The 16,632-nt window shown below is 37.2% G+C and overlaps 2 protein-coding genes across 3 annotated transcripts; both read right to left on the bottom strand.

The window, feature by feature from the left end:
- LOC107674251 (protein unc-93 homolog B1-like) lies at positions 1-10,920 on the bottom strand. Of its 2 annotated transcripts, none has more exons than XM_016468183.1 (13): positions 10,742-10,915; positions 10,249-10,416; positions 8,999-9,140; positions 8,435-8,588; positions 7,991-8,152; positions 6,379-6,508; positions 6,044-6,137; positions 4,056-4,180; positions 2,773-2,955; positions 2,237-2,510; positions 2,026-2,144; positions 665-787; positions 1-270 (listed from the first exon to the last, which is right to left on the bottom strand). In XM_016468183.1, exons 2-13 carry the CDS (start codon positions 10,366-10,368, stop codon positions 19-21), a joined length of 1,878 nt encoding a protein of 625 aa, XP_016323669.1. In that variant the 5' UTR covers positions 10,369-10,416; positions 10,742-10,915; the 3' UTR covers positions 1-18. The 2 variants fall into 2 exon arrangements, with proteins under 2 accessions (XP_016323669.1, XP_016323670.1); XM_016468184.1 differs by having other exon boundaries at positions 133-270; positions 665-753; positions 10,742-10,920.
- A 3,000-nt stretch (positions 10,921-13,920) lies between these two features.
- Positions 13,921-16,174, bottom strand: LOC107674252 (mitochondrial import inner membrane translocase subunit Tim10-like). The gene is made up of 2 exons (XM_016468185.1): positions 15,928-16,174; positions 13,921-14,544 (listed from the first exon to the last, which is right to left on the bottom strand). The coding sequence occupies exons 1-2, from the start codon at positions 15,996-15,998 to the stop codon at positions 14,349-14,351; spliced, it is 267 nt and encodes an 88-aa protein (XP_016323671.1). The 5' UTR covers positions 15,999-16,174; the 3' UTR covers positions 13,921-14,348.
- Positions 16,175-16,632: the final 458 nt, after the last annotated feature.

The raw sequence follows: 16,632 nt of genomic DNA on the forward strand, positions 1-16,632 counted from the left end.
CTTTTCACCTCTCCTTTTCTAGTCCCTTATGTGTTGGACATAGTCCTCTCTCTCTCCTGCCTGTTCGTAGGCAGCGTTGTCGTGTTTCCTCCTGCGGTCCCTAACCCTGCTCCTCTCCGGTCCTGGTGAACCCTGGGAATCGACGTCTGTATTTCTGTCCTCCTCAACTAACCCTCTCTCATCCTCATCTTTCTCATCATCATCAGCATCACTCAGATCTGTGTCGGATTCATCAGAATCTTCTTCCTCAAGGTATCGGTAACCTTTGACCTTTGAGGAATAGGACAGTAATGTAAGACATTAGCAATGAGAGTGATATGGAAGTATAATAATGACAAATGCAGAAGTCTATCCACCTAGAACAGTAGTCTCAACAATGAAAGGATAGTGTAGAAATGTATAATTTCACTCAACATTTAGACATAGACAATAGACATAGTAAATGCATTTTTGTTTTGTTTTACAAATTGAGGATGACTCAAAATTATTGTCTGTGGTAATCGACAGGTTCTGCCAATACAGTTGTTTTGAACCTGGAAACTTTCATTTTTTTTTATTTGACAGAATACATTAATTCTACTTTTAACACTAACAGGCTGTTTCTTTTAGAAAATCACTTTAAAGCCCCCACAGACTCACACAGACACATTCATAGCTGAATTACCTTGTGTCGTGGACGGGGAATCCGTGGCAACCTGAACGGAATTTTCTTCGCCAGGCGACGCTCCATTTGCACGTAGCAGAAACATGCCACTATGAGAGTCAACAACAGGAGTCCAAGCTTAGCCTTAAAAAGAGACCAGAGAGAATGTGCAGCTGACTTAATCACTATTTGTAAACACCGATTAATGTAAACAAAAAAATGTGAATACATCTCCACATATTGAGGTGCGGGCCCGTATACTGTTGATTAGCTGAATTTCGTGAACAAAATCCAGTCGTTTCAATAGGAATCTGTGCTGTCGGTAGTTTTGTGCAAGAGTGAAAAAGTCCCCAACACAGATTTCCCAATGTTTGTTGGTCATGCAAATGGACAACAGAAAGCTGCTTAGTTTGAAGTAACTTCTGCGTGAGCAGTGCTTCATATATTACTTTGCTACTCTTTTTTGCTGCAATATCGCTAATGTGACTGCACCTTTAGACAGAACTCAAGACTGAGACTAAACTGCCCATCAAAATGCCACAAAAAGCATTTGACAATAGTTTAATGTGTTTTCATCAGATATCAGTGTTTTCTGTACTCAATAACAGTGTGATGTCCAATTCACAAACTAAAAACCCTTATGCATGAATTCTTTTTAACAAGTTAAAGTGTGGTCACATTAGTGAAATTTTGTGGAAAAAATGGTCCATTGGCAACTGTCAATAGTATAGTGATATAAAAAGCACAACTCACATAGAGGTCAATTTCGAACCAAACAACTGGCCAATATCGCAAATTCGCATGACCAACTGAACCCGATGTGAAATCTGTAGAGGGGAAATCATTCGTCCTTATTCAAAATTCCCCGATCGTGTGGGTTCCTATTGAAATTACTGGAAAGCTTTAAACAGGAATCAATCAGGCAGCTTCAGTCAAAAAGGTTCACGAAACAGCTTCAAAATCGCTTGTTTGAATCAGTGAATCCTTCACTGATTCGAGTTGTCACCGAGTTGACAACTGACTCCCTTACTAAACTGCTAGTTACTTAATCTGAAATTAACCTTAACATTAAACATTAAATGACTATTTGCTCAATCATTCTTGTGTGACAACGTCTTATAAAAGGTACATATTCAAAACATAGTTTTATAATATTAATATAAAAAAATACATTGAATTTTGTTACATAAATATTAATGCTTATGGTTTCTGAGATTTAACTGAAGCAACTGTAAGGAAAAAATCAGTTTGGGTGACATGTTGGAACCATGATTGACATAACGGAACATTTTGTCAATTAAAAGCAAATTATTTTTTTCTACTGTCCTGTTACAGTAAATGCAAGGTATGCAATCAAAACCTGCAAAAATTAAAGGCTTTACCCGCATAGGCATTGCAGACCAAAGATAGACGATGAAGATTGCAATGGCCTGCCACCAATGATAGATAGTAAAAACAAAGTCTAGTCGCTCCTTGTCTTCATACAGCATCCCCAGCAGAGCTACACACAACAACGTTATGTCATATCATTGATGTTAGAGTGTCTTTCTGAAATGGGTGTAAGCTTAACGTGTAAATGGCATTTGTACTCACTGCTCAGTCCAGTCTTGTTGAGCGCAGTTCCCAGACCCCACAGGGCGGAGAGCACCAACAGATATGGAAGATAGCTAGGTGTTTGTGGTTGGGGCGACCAGCACATAAGGGTTATGATTAGCACAAAGTGCACGAAGGCGCCCACCAGAAGAATAATCGGCCTGGGCAATCGCAGCAGCGTCAGGGACAGGCCCGAACAGATGGAGGATGACAAACCATACACCATAACTAACAACCACAGCTTCTCCATCCCTACTGCACACACTCCATATGACTGAGAAAGACAGGCACAGAAAGGGAGAAAATCTGTTTAGGTAATGAGTGATTGCGCGCTGTTCCTTTAATAGCTTAATTAACCTAAATACCAGGCAAATTGGTATACTTGCAGAATCCTGCTTCTTCCTAGGTGCTTAATATTGTAGAATGGCAACCAAAAATGATCTTGTTAAGTTAAAAAATACTCAGTGCTGAGAGCTGACACTGTGTGACTTTTGGTATTCAAATTTTACCTGTGTATTTCAGCTATTTTGTCTCACCAGTATGAGTCCCTGGACGGCGAAGAGCATTTCAAAACCAGAGTAGACAAAGAACGGACAGAGCAGACGGAGACGGTAGTCTCGTAAGTGCTTGAAGGGCAGCTGGAAGATGTTCCCCCAGCCAATACTGCGAAGGTCAATTTCCTCTGTGGGCCGATATGCAGCTCCACACAACACCAGGAACTGTTAGGGAACATTGGCAGCACACTGTTAAAAGGGATAGTTCACTCCAAAATGAAAATTCTTGTATAACATGGAACACGAAAGGTGAAGTTTGATGAATTACAAGTAGTTCATACCACTCGTGCACTATATTTAAAGCACATGAACCAACTTTGTGTGAGGAACAGTCCAAAATATATGTTGCTGATATCAAACCAGAGAGCAAGATTTTCAGTCAACTTTTTTTATCATGCAAGTGATGTCAAACGTTATTAATTCAAAACATAATTGACTTTTTATGTATTATTGAGATCTTTTATAATAATTATTTAAATAGTCAGCAATTATTGAACCCTGAGCCACATTTTTTTCTTTCCACACACTTATTTGTGTTATGTACTAATATGGTAGACTTTTTGGTTGAAATATTATTGTACATATCTAAAAACTGTACTTTGATAAAACTTTAATGCCAACTTGAAAACTCACAGAGAATGAATAAACAATTGACGTAAAACCTGAAAAATCTAATTTCGGTTTGTTTGTCCCATAAATACTTGGAAAATAGTGCATGCGTTGTATGGACCACCGCTTGATAGTCATTGATAGTCAATCACTTTCATTATAAGGAAATTATTTAATTTTTTTTAAGAAAAAGTCGGTCACTCATTATTTTAATGTGTCTTTGTTACCATGTAATTACACAAATATGAACTGAGCAATATCAATTAACAACATGTACTTACTATACTAATTCTTTGTATAGTACTGTAATTACTTGCTTGTAATTATGCATAATTTAGTGTTATTTCCATTGTAAATACATGCAATGTGTAACAAAGACACATTAAAATAAAGTGTTATCAGAAAATGTAATGGATTCAGAATAACATGAGGCTAAATAATTTTAATTTCTGGGTGAAATATTGCATTTTTAAAATTTAAATTGAGTTACTAAAAACAAAATAACATTCTCAAACCTACTTTGGTTCAGTATGAAATATCTATGTAAAATGACTATGGAGGTCAAATTGCTGTTGACTACAGACTGTTTCAGTCACTGATATAATCCAAAACAGAGACGTCATAGTGATGATGATGATGATGATGACATGTCTTACGATGAGCATGGCGAGGAAGGCTGCTCCCATGAGCACACTCTCGACCTCGATGAGCAACAGAGAGCGAGGCAAGCTGTGCAAAACTGTCTTATTTAAATTCTCTATCACCCCTTTGCCTGAGGCTCCTGAGAGAGAGAGAGAGAGAGAGAGAGAGGATGAGAAGAGACAAGAGAAAATAATGCATCTAACAAGACTGTTTTATATTACATTTTAGGTCTGGATGCATACATTTTTTTAAAGACTTCAGACTTCAAACTGCTTCTTTCTCTATTCAGTGTTTTTCACTCTACAATATGGCAAGTGGGTGACTTTCCATGTCAAGCAGTGCTGCTGGTGATTTGGCGTTATTGGCTATTTTGCAATTCCAAACACTGGTTTAAAAAAACTCTTATCGTCATCTCTGCTGAGAGCTAGGAAGAGCCAGACATAGCAGAGCCCTGGAGAGCAGATGTGCTGCTGCCCCGGTTTGCAGGAAGTCAGAAGTGTGAAGTTTCTAATTGCCAAATGACTACATTTTTTCCAACTGTAAATATTCACGACACATTTGATTTTATTTTGCAAGATATCTTCTCATCACATAAAACTAACTTCAAGATGATTTTGATCAAATTTGTAACTTTTTTCTTTGGTGTTAAATGGAATTGATTAAGGTGCATTTCTTTTCGGTGTAATTAAGTAAATGTAGTGTAAGTAATGGGCATTTTCACTCACTTAAGTATTTGGACACTTAGGCCATTCTAAGGCATACATATATATGCCTATACATTGTATACATCTACATGTACATCTACATATACATAATATATTTAAATTAATGAGATAAAAATAAATAAATAAACAAACCAAGTAGCATCTGGAAATATATTATTCTAGAGAACTAAGTGATTTTTGCAATTACTTTTAACCCCTTGGTCCCAAGGTGAATTTTAATGGACGTATGAAGTCACCACTGGTTTACTGCATTACTTATGAAATAGCATTAAATATGTTTTGTCTTAAATTTTGAACCGTACATATAGTTTTATAAAACCGAAAAACTATCTAAACTTAATTTGTTCAAAAGTTTGGGGTCAGCACTTTTTTTTTTTTTAAGAAATTTATACATTTTTTCAGCAAGGACGCATTAAAATCAAAAGTGACAGTGAAGTATTTTACATTGTTACACACACAAAACCTAATTCAAATAAATGCTGTTCTTTTGAACAATCCTGGAAAACATGGTTTCCATAAAAATATTAAGCAGCACCAAATCAGCATAACATAATGATTTCTGAAGGATCATTTGACACTGAAAACTGGAGTAATGACTGCTAAAAATTCAGCTTTGCCATCATTTTAAAATATATTGAAATAGAAAAATGTTATACTGGTTTTACTGTGTTTTGATCAAATAAATGCAGCCTCAGTGAGAATAAGAAAAAGAAACAACAATGTTTTTCACAAAAATCGTAACGACAAACATATCAATGAATCTCATACTGAGATAGTTCTTTTTCTGCCTTTGGGTTATTTTTTCTAGCAAGTCTGGTTGGTATTCAAGCAACAGCTGCTGAGGTGTTATATTGTTTTTCCACAGTGTCAGTTTTTATTTTTATGTCCTGTTGCTCCCTTATAAATATATATACCTATCTATACCTTGTGTTTGATGTGGTAGTTTTATAGATATTTTTATAGGTGTTATAACTTCGAGAAATATCCCCCCAAAAAACCCAAAGTGAATAGCGTTCTCTTTTTAAAAGTCTCTCCAGTGAATGCAGCAGCACTTCAGTTTTTAAAGTTTTTTTAAAGTTTTAAGTACTTCATGAAGTCATTTTTGACTATTCGTCGTTCAACATTATGCATCAAGCACATGAAAACTTCATAAAAGGATATGAGAACTAATGCAAATGTCATACTGAGCAGCTGCTCGATCTGTGACCGATGCATGAGCCTTTAAAATGTAAGCGTGTAAAGCTAAAAGGGGACAGGATCGAGAGAGAGGACTTTACCACACTGTGTGACTTTGAAGAGAGTGTGTTTGTAATCATTCAGATAGTTATTGAGGAACAGCACCATGGGGAACTCGGCAAACACGTAACTCAGCTGCAGGAGAGAAGAGAGACACAGAGTGATCGCTATAAATAGCTGCATATTAATGCACAAACCCACATATGCAGCCGGCATCGACACATACACACACGCAGCTGTGAATACATATAAATGCTTCCGTTATGATGGCAAAGGGGAAAACACAACTAATCACAGGTTAACTAATAGTGAATTATTGCAACTTACAGCGTTTCACACATTTTAAGAGTGCCCGAAAAGGCTCATCTTTACTCACATGGAAAACAATGTAGAAGACGGACTGGAAAATTATGATGTAAGAATGGAAGGCTCCTTTGGGGGGCTTCTTCTGCTCCTGGACATGTTCGTCCTTGTAGTTCACGTACTCATAATACTGCTGGGCCATTCTGATGACCACACACAAACAAAGAGGTGGGAGTGGGTGGGTGGGTAGTTAGTTAGCTGTATCTGTATCTGAGAAAGACTCAATAACAAAAGAGTGTATAATGCAGTAGTGAGCTTTTGTTTATGCTTGTTTATGCATGAGGAGGTATAACTGAGAACTGCTAGCTGCATAATCTGAAAAATAATGACCAAGCATTTCTGGTCCTGATTGAGTCGATGTTGCAATATTGGAAATCTACCTACAAATGGCTTAGTTATAGTCTCTCAAACAGAACTGGGATCATTTTTTTATGTTTTGAATATATTACACAACAGAGGATTCATGGTCACACTTTATTTTAAGGTCTAGTTCTTAGTATTAACAAACCATTAACTACGACTTTTGCGTCAATGAACTCCTAATTTACTGCTTATTAATAGTTAGTAGTTGTTAAGTTTAGGTATTGGGTAGGATTAAGGATTTAGAAGCTTTATATGTGCTAATACACAGCCAATATGTTAACAATAGGCATGCTAATAAGCAATAAGCAACTAGTTAATAGTGAGAATTGGTCCCTTTACTAAAGCATTACTGGATTCACCACTATTACAATTCTGCTTGAAACCAATTAACCAATACCAGTAATTGTTTTGAGGTTATGGCCAGTAACTGCAAAATATATATCCAATATTGACCGATACAGATACATTTTAAAAATCTCTAATATCGGCCAATAATAAACAGCATCTTCAGTTTGGCTTTATTTTGCAATATTATGCTAAATAAATTTTTGGAAAATAAAGAAGTAGAATAAAATATTGTAAACTCCTAACAAAATAGCAATATGCTTAAAATGATTGACACATACACTATTATTCAAAAGTTATGTACGATTTTTAAATGTTTCTGAAAGAAGTCTCTTATTTAAAACAGCAATATTGTGAAATATGACTACAATTTAAAGTCACTGTTTTGTATTTTAATATATTTTAACATGTAATTTATTCCTGTGATGGCAAACCTCAATTTTAGGCATTCATTACTCCAGTCTTCACATGATCCTTCAGAAATCATTATAATATGCTGATTTGGTCCTCACATTTCGTCTTCTTATTATATTATCAATGATGAAACTGATGTGATGCTTATTATACTTTTTTTCAGGATTCTTAAAGGGGTCCTATTATGCTTTTTCACTTTTTCAACTTTAGTTAGTCTGTAATGTTGCTGTATTACGTGTTTTTTGAACAACCTAGTATGAGAGCCTGTTCTAGTACACCCCCAAAACAAAATCAAGACTTTGTAAAAGAGCATAATAGGACCCCTTTAAATATAAAGTTCAAAAGAACAGCATTTATTTAAAATCTAATTTTTTATAAATGTCTTTACTGTTACTCTTGATCAATTTAAAGCATAGAATTTCTTCCAAAAAATCTTTCTAATCCCAAACTTTCAAACAATAGTGTACATGTTCTATGCACCTTCAGCTTTTGAACACCCTCACCTGGTGATGTAGTTTCCCAGTGATGCCCAAAGAGGAACAATGACAACACCAATGGCCACAGCTGACGGTACAAGAGTGTAGTATCGCTCCCAGTAATTGGTTGAAACAAAGAGAGCATAGATGCCTGATGCCAGGAACATCATCCATTTAGTGCCAAGAAATCTGAGAAAGAAATACAATTACATTGGAAAATAAAGGGTGTGGGATTACTGGACTGTAATTATCACATGTCATTCTCAGTTTACACCACGGGTGTGAGAAGACCTTTGGTGCCAAAATTGCTCAAGCATTAAGTGGACAGTAGATGAACAGTAGGAAGTGCTGCTAATAATTGTGGCGGTGGGTGACAAACATCCAAAGAACCAAACTAAACGAGCAAAACGGAAAAACGTGGGTTGCATGAGGATTATGACCAAAACAGAAAGGAAAAGACATAAACTCAACCTAATGAGCACCGGCGTGTAGAGCAGGCCGACAATAGGTGTAACGTTGATGCCCATCAGCATTTTGTTGTCGATATCCTCCAGCCCTAAAGTGCCATACTTGACCTCTCGGTAGGTCTCATCGTAGTGCAAAATTAACTGCATCTGTAACAGACCTACAAAGAAACAGCTCGTGATGAAACATGCACAACACTCCAAAAACCTGTATTTGTTTTTGGCATGTGACAAGATGTCCCAGATTTGTCAGCTGTTCCTCAATTTTACAGTCTCAGACCAAATGAGACATCTTTGTGTGTGTGCGTGCCAATGAACTTGCTAAAAATGACCAGAAGAGTGAAGAGTCAGTGAAGTATGCCATCCACAAAGCATGTCATATTCATTTGCACTGCACAGTGCATAATGAAATCACACTGATACAACAGTGTGACATAAGTAGAGTCCTACTCAATGTCGTATTTAGAGTAAGATCTTTTTATAAAGCAGCGTGCAGACTTTGAGGAGTATGAGGTCATCGTTGGACTGAATCATATTATGTGCCTGTGGTGTGTGACGCGCAATGGCTGACCCATGTAAACACTGTAGATGATCATTCCTCCGCAACTGGCCCCCAACGCATTCTTCACTACACCCAGCCTCTTTCGTCTGTAGTACTTGCGCTCCTCCTCCTCCTCATCGTAGTCAGGATGTGGGCCGAGAAACTCCTCCACCTGTTAATAGAAGAAAGATCCAAAAGTCTGAGACCACTCTGAAAATTCCAGATTGTTGTTTTTTTGTTCATTTATACATAGACAAAGTTTAAAGGTTTTAAAAAATTAAACAATGAAAAGCTATGAGGTAAAATGGAATATTTGAGATTCTGCCGTTTTTAGCACATTCGTGACATTGACCATGTGAACTTCAATTTTTTTTCCTAATCAAATTTTACTCAAGTTTTTATGCTGTTAATATAAAATACTATAAAAAGTCTGGAGTCAATAACATTTTCTGAGAGAAATTAAATCTTTTATGCAGCAAGGATGCATTAAATTTATCAAAGTGACATTTAAAATGTTACAAAATATGTATTTCAAATACATGAAATTTCTATTCATCAAAGAATCCTGAAAAAACTAAATGTGTCACAGTTTCCACAAAAATATAAACTGTTTTCAACATTGATAATAAGACATATTATTTGAGCAGAAAATCATCATATTTGAATGATTTCTGAAGGATCATGTGACACTGATGACTGCAGTAATGACTGCTGGAAAAATGAAAAGCCATCACAGGAATAAATTACATTTTAAAATATAGAGAAATAGAAAACTGTTCTTTTAAAATGTAATACTATTTCACAATATTACTGTTTTTACTGTGTTTTTGACCAAATAAATGCAACCTTGGTGAAGCTAAAAGACTTCTTTCAAAAACATTAAAAACAGTAATGTAATGTGCAAGGAAAATATTGTAATAAATATAAAATAGTATACAAGTTTCTTTTTTTTTAATTTTTATTGTACCTCAGTATATCTAATTCACAAATATAAATCCCGAGTATTTAAAGAAAAAAAGGCTGCAAGAAAACTTAAAATAATTAAACTCAGGACTCAATGAGAAGATGTAAAATTACATCATAAGTACGGTCCCCTAAACCACTGTTGTTTTTATTGAAGAACAAACTTCTGGCATCATGAAATTAACAGTGGTTAATTATTTCATCTGTTGATTTTTTTTTTTACAAAACGTTTCAAGCAGTTTTGTCGCCATTACATCAGAAGAAATAGAAGAACCAGAAGAAACATCCTAGCCTACATGATTTAAGACTATGGCTACCTGTCCCTGAATGTTTCCCTCAGGACCGCGCAGCTGCACTTGATCATCTCCATCAGCAGGGGGCGCACCGTTCACTTCAGCCTCGCTGTACACGTTATCTTCAGTGATCACTGCTGCCATCTGGCGGCCGCACTGCTCTCTGACCACAACAGTAATGCAGGTAGATCACTGCCGAAGGTAAAAACGACGATGTTTTAAAGATAAAATAAAAGAAATAAACATGAGTGACAGCAAAGAAGAGGGAGAATAAGAGAAGACTGTGGTGACTGTGTGATTGTAATGTGGAATAAATATTACATAAATTTGTTCCTGGAGTTAATAAAAAACAAGGATTGTGGGCGGAAGCTCTACAACAGGTGTACAAAACGAATTCATTCGATGTCAACACGACATTTGAACACATTTATAGGTAATGCTGCATATGCAATGAAGCCTGACGATCACACAGGGCGAAGTAAACATTAAGCATTAACTAAGAGCAAATATAACTCACCAAAGTGGAGACGATGAACGCTATAACGTTAGTGGCAAAGGCTGCAAAGTCTTGAAAGATTAAAACCTAACGTTAAGATTCTAATCGAGGCTCTAATGAAACTTTCGCCTCATGAACAGTTGCGTGTAGGTTTTATTAAGAAAACAAAGAAGGAAATGAAAGTTTTCACCCTAGTTCCCCATTTTCTTAAAGAGATAGTGCCTCCAAATGTGGGCTATGTACATATGACATAAACCAATTGACCTATCGGCAAGCATATCTGTCAACCCTCCCGTTTTTCCCGGGATTCTCCCGTATTTTACCATTCTATCCCGCTATCATCCCGTTTAAATATTTTCCCGTATTTCTCCCTTATTTTTAATCTTTCTATTTAAAAAAAATCCCACTCGGCTTATTTTGTTTGCTACATTCGCTTCCGGTAAAACTCCCGTAATTTGTATGGCCCAAACTCATTATATGAATAATCATGACAACAAATTCCAAGGTTGTCCGGTTGCCAGATCTCGTATGAAACGCATCTTTCTCACACAATCGACGCATACAAATTTCAAATTTGTCCCCTCAACCTGGCAACCTACAGCCCAGTGATGCTATTGATATCTGTGCAGGGAGTAACAATGATCACTGGTAGAAATGGGAGGAGAAGACCCAGGTGGTGCTCCAGTGAAAAAAAAAATATACATGTAAATTGAGATATAGCTTACACTTCAAAAGGCTATTTAATTGATTGAATATGAGCGCTTCAAAGTCAGGTGCTGCGCTGCTTTGTTTACTGTGGTTATGGGGGAAACCAGTTCCTGGCGAAAAGCGCCACCTGCTGGCAGAGATTGAATTTGCATTTTTCAATAAGCCCTTCTGCTCTGTTTAGACCAGGGGTGTCAAACTCAGTTCCTAGAGGGCCGCAGCCCTGCAGAGTTTATTTCCAGCCCTGCTCCAACACACATACCATGTAGCTTTCAAATAAGCCTGAAGGATTTGATTAACTGGATCAGGTGTGTTTAATTAGGGTTGAATCTAAACTCTGCAGGGCTGTGGTCCTCCAGGATCTGAGTTTGACATCCCTGGTTTAGACCAAAGCCAAAAACGACCCTTATTTTTACGCAGAAAACTCAGTTGTAAATGTGAACTGATGGATCGACAAGAAGATAATGAATTATAAAACTCTAAAGATATAGCCTACACTAAGATTAACAATTAAATATTCCATAGAGGGAAATATAAAATATTTTAAAGGGGTCATATGACGTTGCTAAAAATAAAATTATGTTGTGTATTTGGTGTAATGCAATGTGTTTATGTGGTTTAAGGTTCAAAAAACACATTATTTTTCACATACTGTACATTATTGTTTCTCCTCTATGCCCTGCCTTTCTGAAACGCGTCGATTTTTACAAAGCTCATCGGTCTGAAAAGCGAGGTGTGCTCTGATTGGCCAGCTATCCAGTGCGTTGTGATTGGCCGAATACCTCAAGCGTGTGACGGAAATGTTACGCCCCTACCATACTGTGAATGTGATGCCATGTACCGGCGCGATGAGACAACACCAATAAATCCCATTACAAACGAGGCATTTGTTGCATCCAGTGGGGACATACACGACAAACAACAAGCGCTACTCTGCACAGCTCAAAACTCGCGTTTGAATCGTCAGTGGCAAATTCTTGAGTGAGGAACAGCCGGCGGGCTTGAGAACGGCGCGGACGGCGGATTCGACGAAGGAGCGGCAACCACATGTGACGACCCCGGGCTGGACTCCACTTCGTCCACAGTGAAAGCCGATCCGGCGATCTACAGCGCGAAGTTTATGTATTTCCTCAGCGACCAGCACGGATCAGCTCTAGGCATGACGAAGCGGATATCGTCCTCTTTTGGAAGGCCAAACAAAGTAGTTTCACTTTCACAACAAAACACACATTGTCTCCACGACATGGCGGTGGCGGCAACAATATACTACAGCGAGAATAAAAGTTACGGCTTCTTTCTTTGCGTGAACATTTGGGCGATGTTATGCAAATCTTCCCACACAGTGACATAGACATGAGGGGGCGTGTTTAAACGAGGCGTTTTAGGAGGGCGTGGACAAGTCTTAACTTTTATAAAGAATATCTCTTTGGGTTTGAGACTTTGAGACTTAGTCTTTGCAACTTTAGGGATCTTATCTATGCACGAACGGCTTGTAACACTCCAAAGAGAAAGGAAAATTTGAAATTGGATCATATAACCCCTTTAAAATAAATATGGTGGGTAACTCCAAATTCCCTTTACGGTAGGGTATTCTAAAGTCTTTGGTAACTCGAAGCGAGGGTTTACAGTTAACAATGCAAGTGGGAGAAGTCTCATATTACGGTCGATCGCGGATGACAACATCCCAGATCAACACTGTTCATGTACCGCAGGGTACTTTTAAATTAATGTACATTTAACCAGTTTAATATGAAGAGGCACTAAAATGTACACCTTCGTTTATGTGCTTTTGACCAACACCATTGACCAACGCCATTGGCTCATCTGCGTTCGAGGGGAGGGGCTTACCGAAAGGTCGATTGGAAGACGGCCTGCTTGGCTTCTCTTGCTCAATGTTTGTGAAAGAACTTGAGGAAAAAAACTAACATTGCTATCACTGCCTTTTACACACACAGTCAGTCTTAATTTAACATACTTTGAGAAAGCTTGAAATAAATGTCTTAGAAAATATAGGACATTTACCATTACCCAAACCATATGTATACTTAAAAGAACTGTTTGCCAAAAATTAAAACTCTTGTCAGCACTTAGCCTCATGCTGCAAACCTGTATGCTCTTGTTTTTCCATAAAGAATCTTCAAGCAGCTGCTTTCCATACAGTGTCAGTTTATAGTGGCCTCCAAAACCGATCAGGAAAGTCTCATTGAAAACGGAGGATCTGTTACATAAGTTGTTCTTAAAGATGATGAATTTAGAGACACTTCTCCCTGGAAAGAATTTTAGCATACTGACAGTCCATCAGTTGCTGTTAACATGCTGTCAGCACATTAAAATAGTATTTAAGTAACTGAGACTATAAATTAATCCTCTTTTAAAATAAAAACATTCTCAACTGTCAGGTAACCATCCTGCTGACAATTTTATTTCATAATTTCTAGAGCATGCTGTTTTTGGCTAATTTTAAAGAAAGAGTCATAAGTGAAACAGAATGGTAAACATTTTAATTCTACTGAGCAATAAAGGTACATTTTGTAAAATGACTCGGAGAATATCAGAAATTACAATGATCAGTGTCAACATTAAAGAAAAAAACTATTTCACAAGGACATCATTTCACAATGCTCCACAAATCTCCCTACACAGACAACGCTTTATTTCTGTGATGTTAATAATGTTCATGCCAACAAACTATCAACAACTCGTAGGGTAAAATATATCCCACCTCCTTCCAAAAGTCTGGATTATTTAGTGGCATGTCTAACAGTGAATCAATATTTGTCGCAATATTGTTCTTATTCATGTTATATTATTTATATCCATGGCCACGCTGCCTGATTTCCCCGTTTGGATGTCCAAAGTGCCCAATCCTTCCACAAACCCCATTCAAAGGCCTTCAGCCCCACCCTTAGAGTCTGTCTCAGGTCTATCCAGTGCCCGCGGCGGCCTTCCTCATCACCTCCTCATCCTGAACAGAGAGCTCAGTGAGTTTCCGACCAAGTCTCTCATGCAAGTCCAAGTATTTGGAAACACAGCGGTCCAGACACACAGCTTCCCCCTTTGAAAGTTCTGCCTCCTTGTAATGAGGCGGAACACATTTCCTGTGACATGCATTGGTCATGCTGCATGAGGGAAAAAACAAAAACAAAAAACACAGGACAGATGAGATGGTACACATTTGGTTATGTAATGTATAATCTCAATGAAACAATGTTCACCTGTACGACTGAGTGAAGTACCTATACTTTTCATTAACTCGTCCCATTATTTTGTAGAGACTACAAGGTTTGTAACAATGAATTGATCAAATCAATAATAATCGTGAAGGAAAATAATCGAGAATGAATATGATTATTGACTAATTGCATTCACGGAAACAGCCAGGCACGTCATTTTACTGTAGCGAATAATAACACATTTGTATGGACAAAACTCAAATGAAATATAGCAGAGGACATAGAATGAGCTCCCATACGTCTGTAATAAATCTGACTAAAATATATATTTAGCTATATTAAATGTATGTTTAAAATGCTACATGTAACACAAGTAATTGTATTTGTTAGAGCAGTAACTGTAAAGGGAATATTGTAATGGGGTATAAATATAATTACTATGTACAGATGAGTGATTGTACCTCTTACCAGTTAACGTGCTTTTTTTTTTTCCATTTAGTGAATATAACTTTAAAATAGTACACAAACATTTTTTTCAAAGAATGTAATGTTTCCCTTTTTTATATACAAATAATGAATAATATAAACTACATAGATTTATTCACTACATTTGTTGTCATAGCCTTCAATTTGTAGGATGTGGGATAGCATTTATAGCGAATACGCACAAAATAATCGCAAAATCTGCTAATTACAAAAACTCTCACTCACTATGAAAATGTATGAATGCTTATCTCAAGGGCACAGGCTAACAGTTTGGAGATGTTTATATACTCATACGTTTGACATCCTGCCATTTATGCAGGCAAAAATATTGGTCTGTCTGCTCCGAGGGGCCAGAAAAAGTAACGACGATTCGAGCTGGTCGATTATTTGTAAACTGTACGAGTGCATACAGCTTGAAGTTCATACTAGTAACGTAACCTTACTGATATGCCAGATGATACAAAAATAGTTAATATGAACGGAAGAAGACTGTGAACCTGCTTAATAACTGAATGCTTTTAACTGTCGATAGCAGTACTAATGACACTGCTGCAGGTTACATAGTAACTTATAGGCTAACAGCAAAAAGCAAGTTTTATCGTGTTCTACATAATCTAAGTATGCGATACTGAGCAAGGCCTGGTGTCTAGATCTAATAATAAAATGACAGAACGTATAGCCATCTATATCCACTGTAGTCAAATATTGCATCTACAATATACTATTCAATAGTTGTGTAACCTACTACACAAGTCCATATATTTCGTATGTCATATACCGAGAACGTAACTAATCTGAAATCATGCTGTTACACATATAAAAAGACCACCGTAGGCTTCATACCGGTTATACATGTCAGCCATCATTTCAACCTCCAGCTCCGCGGCGAGCTGCTGCGCTTTCATGGGGTCCATTCCTGCAAATAACCTTTCGGGTTACCCTCACTAAAAACCCACCGGGCAGAGCGTGGGTTCCGTTCAACAAAGAGCTCTGACACAGCCTGCTTAACCTTCAGAGCGCGCGCTTGACCGGCGGAAATACCCACGTGGATCCTCCTATCCATCCAGCGTTGAAATGGGTACTTCCTTCTTCTTCTTGTTTTATGGCGAATAACTCCTTAGGAGCATTATCGCCACCTATTCGCCACTTTTTTTGCTAGTTTATCAACAACTTCGTTACCAGATACCCCAACATGTGCTGGCACCCAACAAAAATATACCATTATTCCAGCCTCTTTCAATCTGTATAAAGATAGATACACTTCCATTAATAAATCTTCTCTGTCTGATCTCGCATGTGCTATACTAATTAAAGCTGAAGACGAATCTGAACATATTACCACTTTATTTGGAATTGGTACTTCCGCTCACAATAAAGTTTTTTTATTCAAAAACACTTCCGTTTGCCTCTGCTTGTGTTTTGTTTTTATTTATCGTTTTTTCTTTATTTTAATTCTATTTTATTTAGCTATTAGCATGATTCTCGCATTCCAATTGTGATTACTGGGGGAAAAATTATAAATATGTGTACTGAAACCACGCTCTCAAA

Source organism: Sinocyclocheilus anshuiensis, unplaced genomic scaffold, assembly GCF_001515605.1.
Source record: "Sinocyclocheilus anshuiensis isolate Anshui unplaced genomic scaffold, SAMN03320099.WGS_v1.1 scaffold728, whole genome shotgun sequence".
Taxonomy (NCBI): domain Eukaryota; kingdom Metazoa; phylum Chordata; class Actinopteri; order Cypriniformes; family Cyprinidae; genus Sinocyclocheilus; species Sinocyclocheilus anshuiensis.

Excerpts from the sequence above, each read along its gene's own strand:
- LOC107674251 (XM_016468183.1), bottom strand. The coding sequence starts at position 10,368 with ATGGCAGCAGTGATCACTGAAGATAACGTGTACAGCGAGGCTGAAGTG. Across the intron at positions 8,153-8,434 it reads TACACGCCGGTGCTCATTAG|ATTTCTTGGCACTAAATGGA; the intron begins GTTGAGTTTATG and ends TTTCTTTCTCAG. Across the intron at positions 788-2,025 it reads GGTCTGCAATGCCTATGCGG|GCTAAGCTTGGACTCCTGTT; the intron begins GTAAAGCCTTTA and ends TCTCTTTTTAAG.
- LOC107674252 (XM_016468185.1), bottom strand. The coding sequence starts at position 15,998 with ATGGACCCCATGAAAGCGCAGCAGCTCGCCGCGGAGCTGGAGGTTGAA. Across the intron at positions 14,545-15,927 it reads ATGGCTGACATGTATAACCG|CATGACCAATGCATGTCACA; the intron begins GTATGAAGCCTA and ends TCCCTCATGCAG.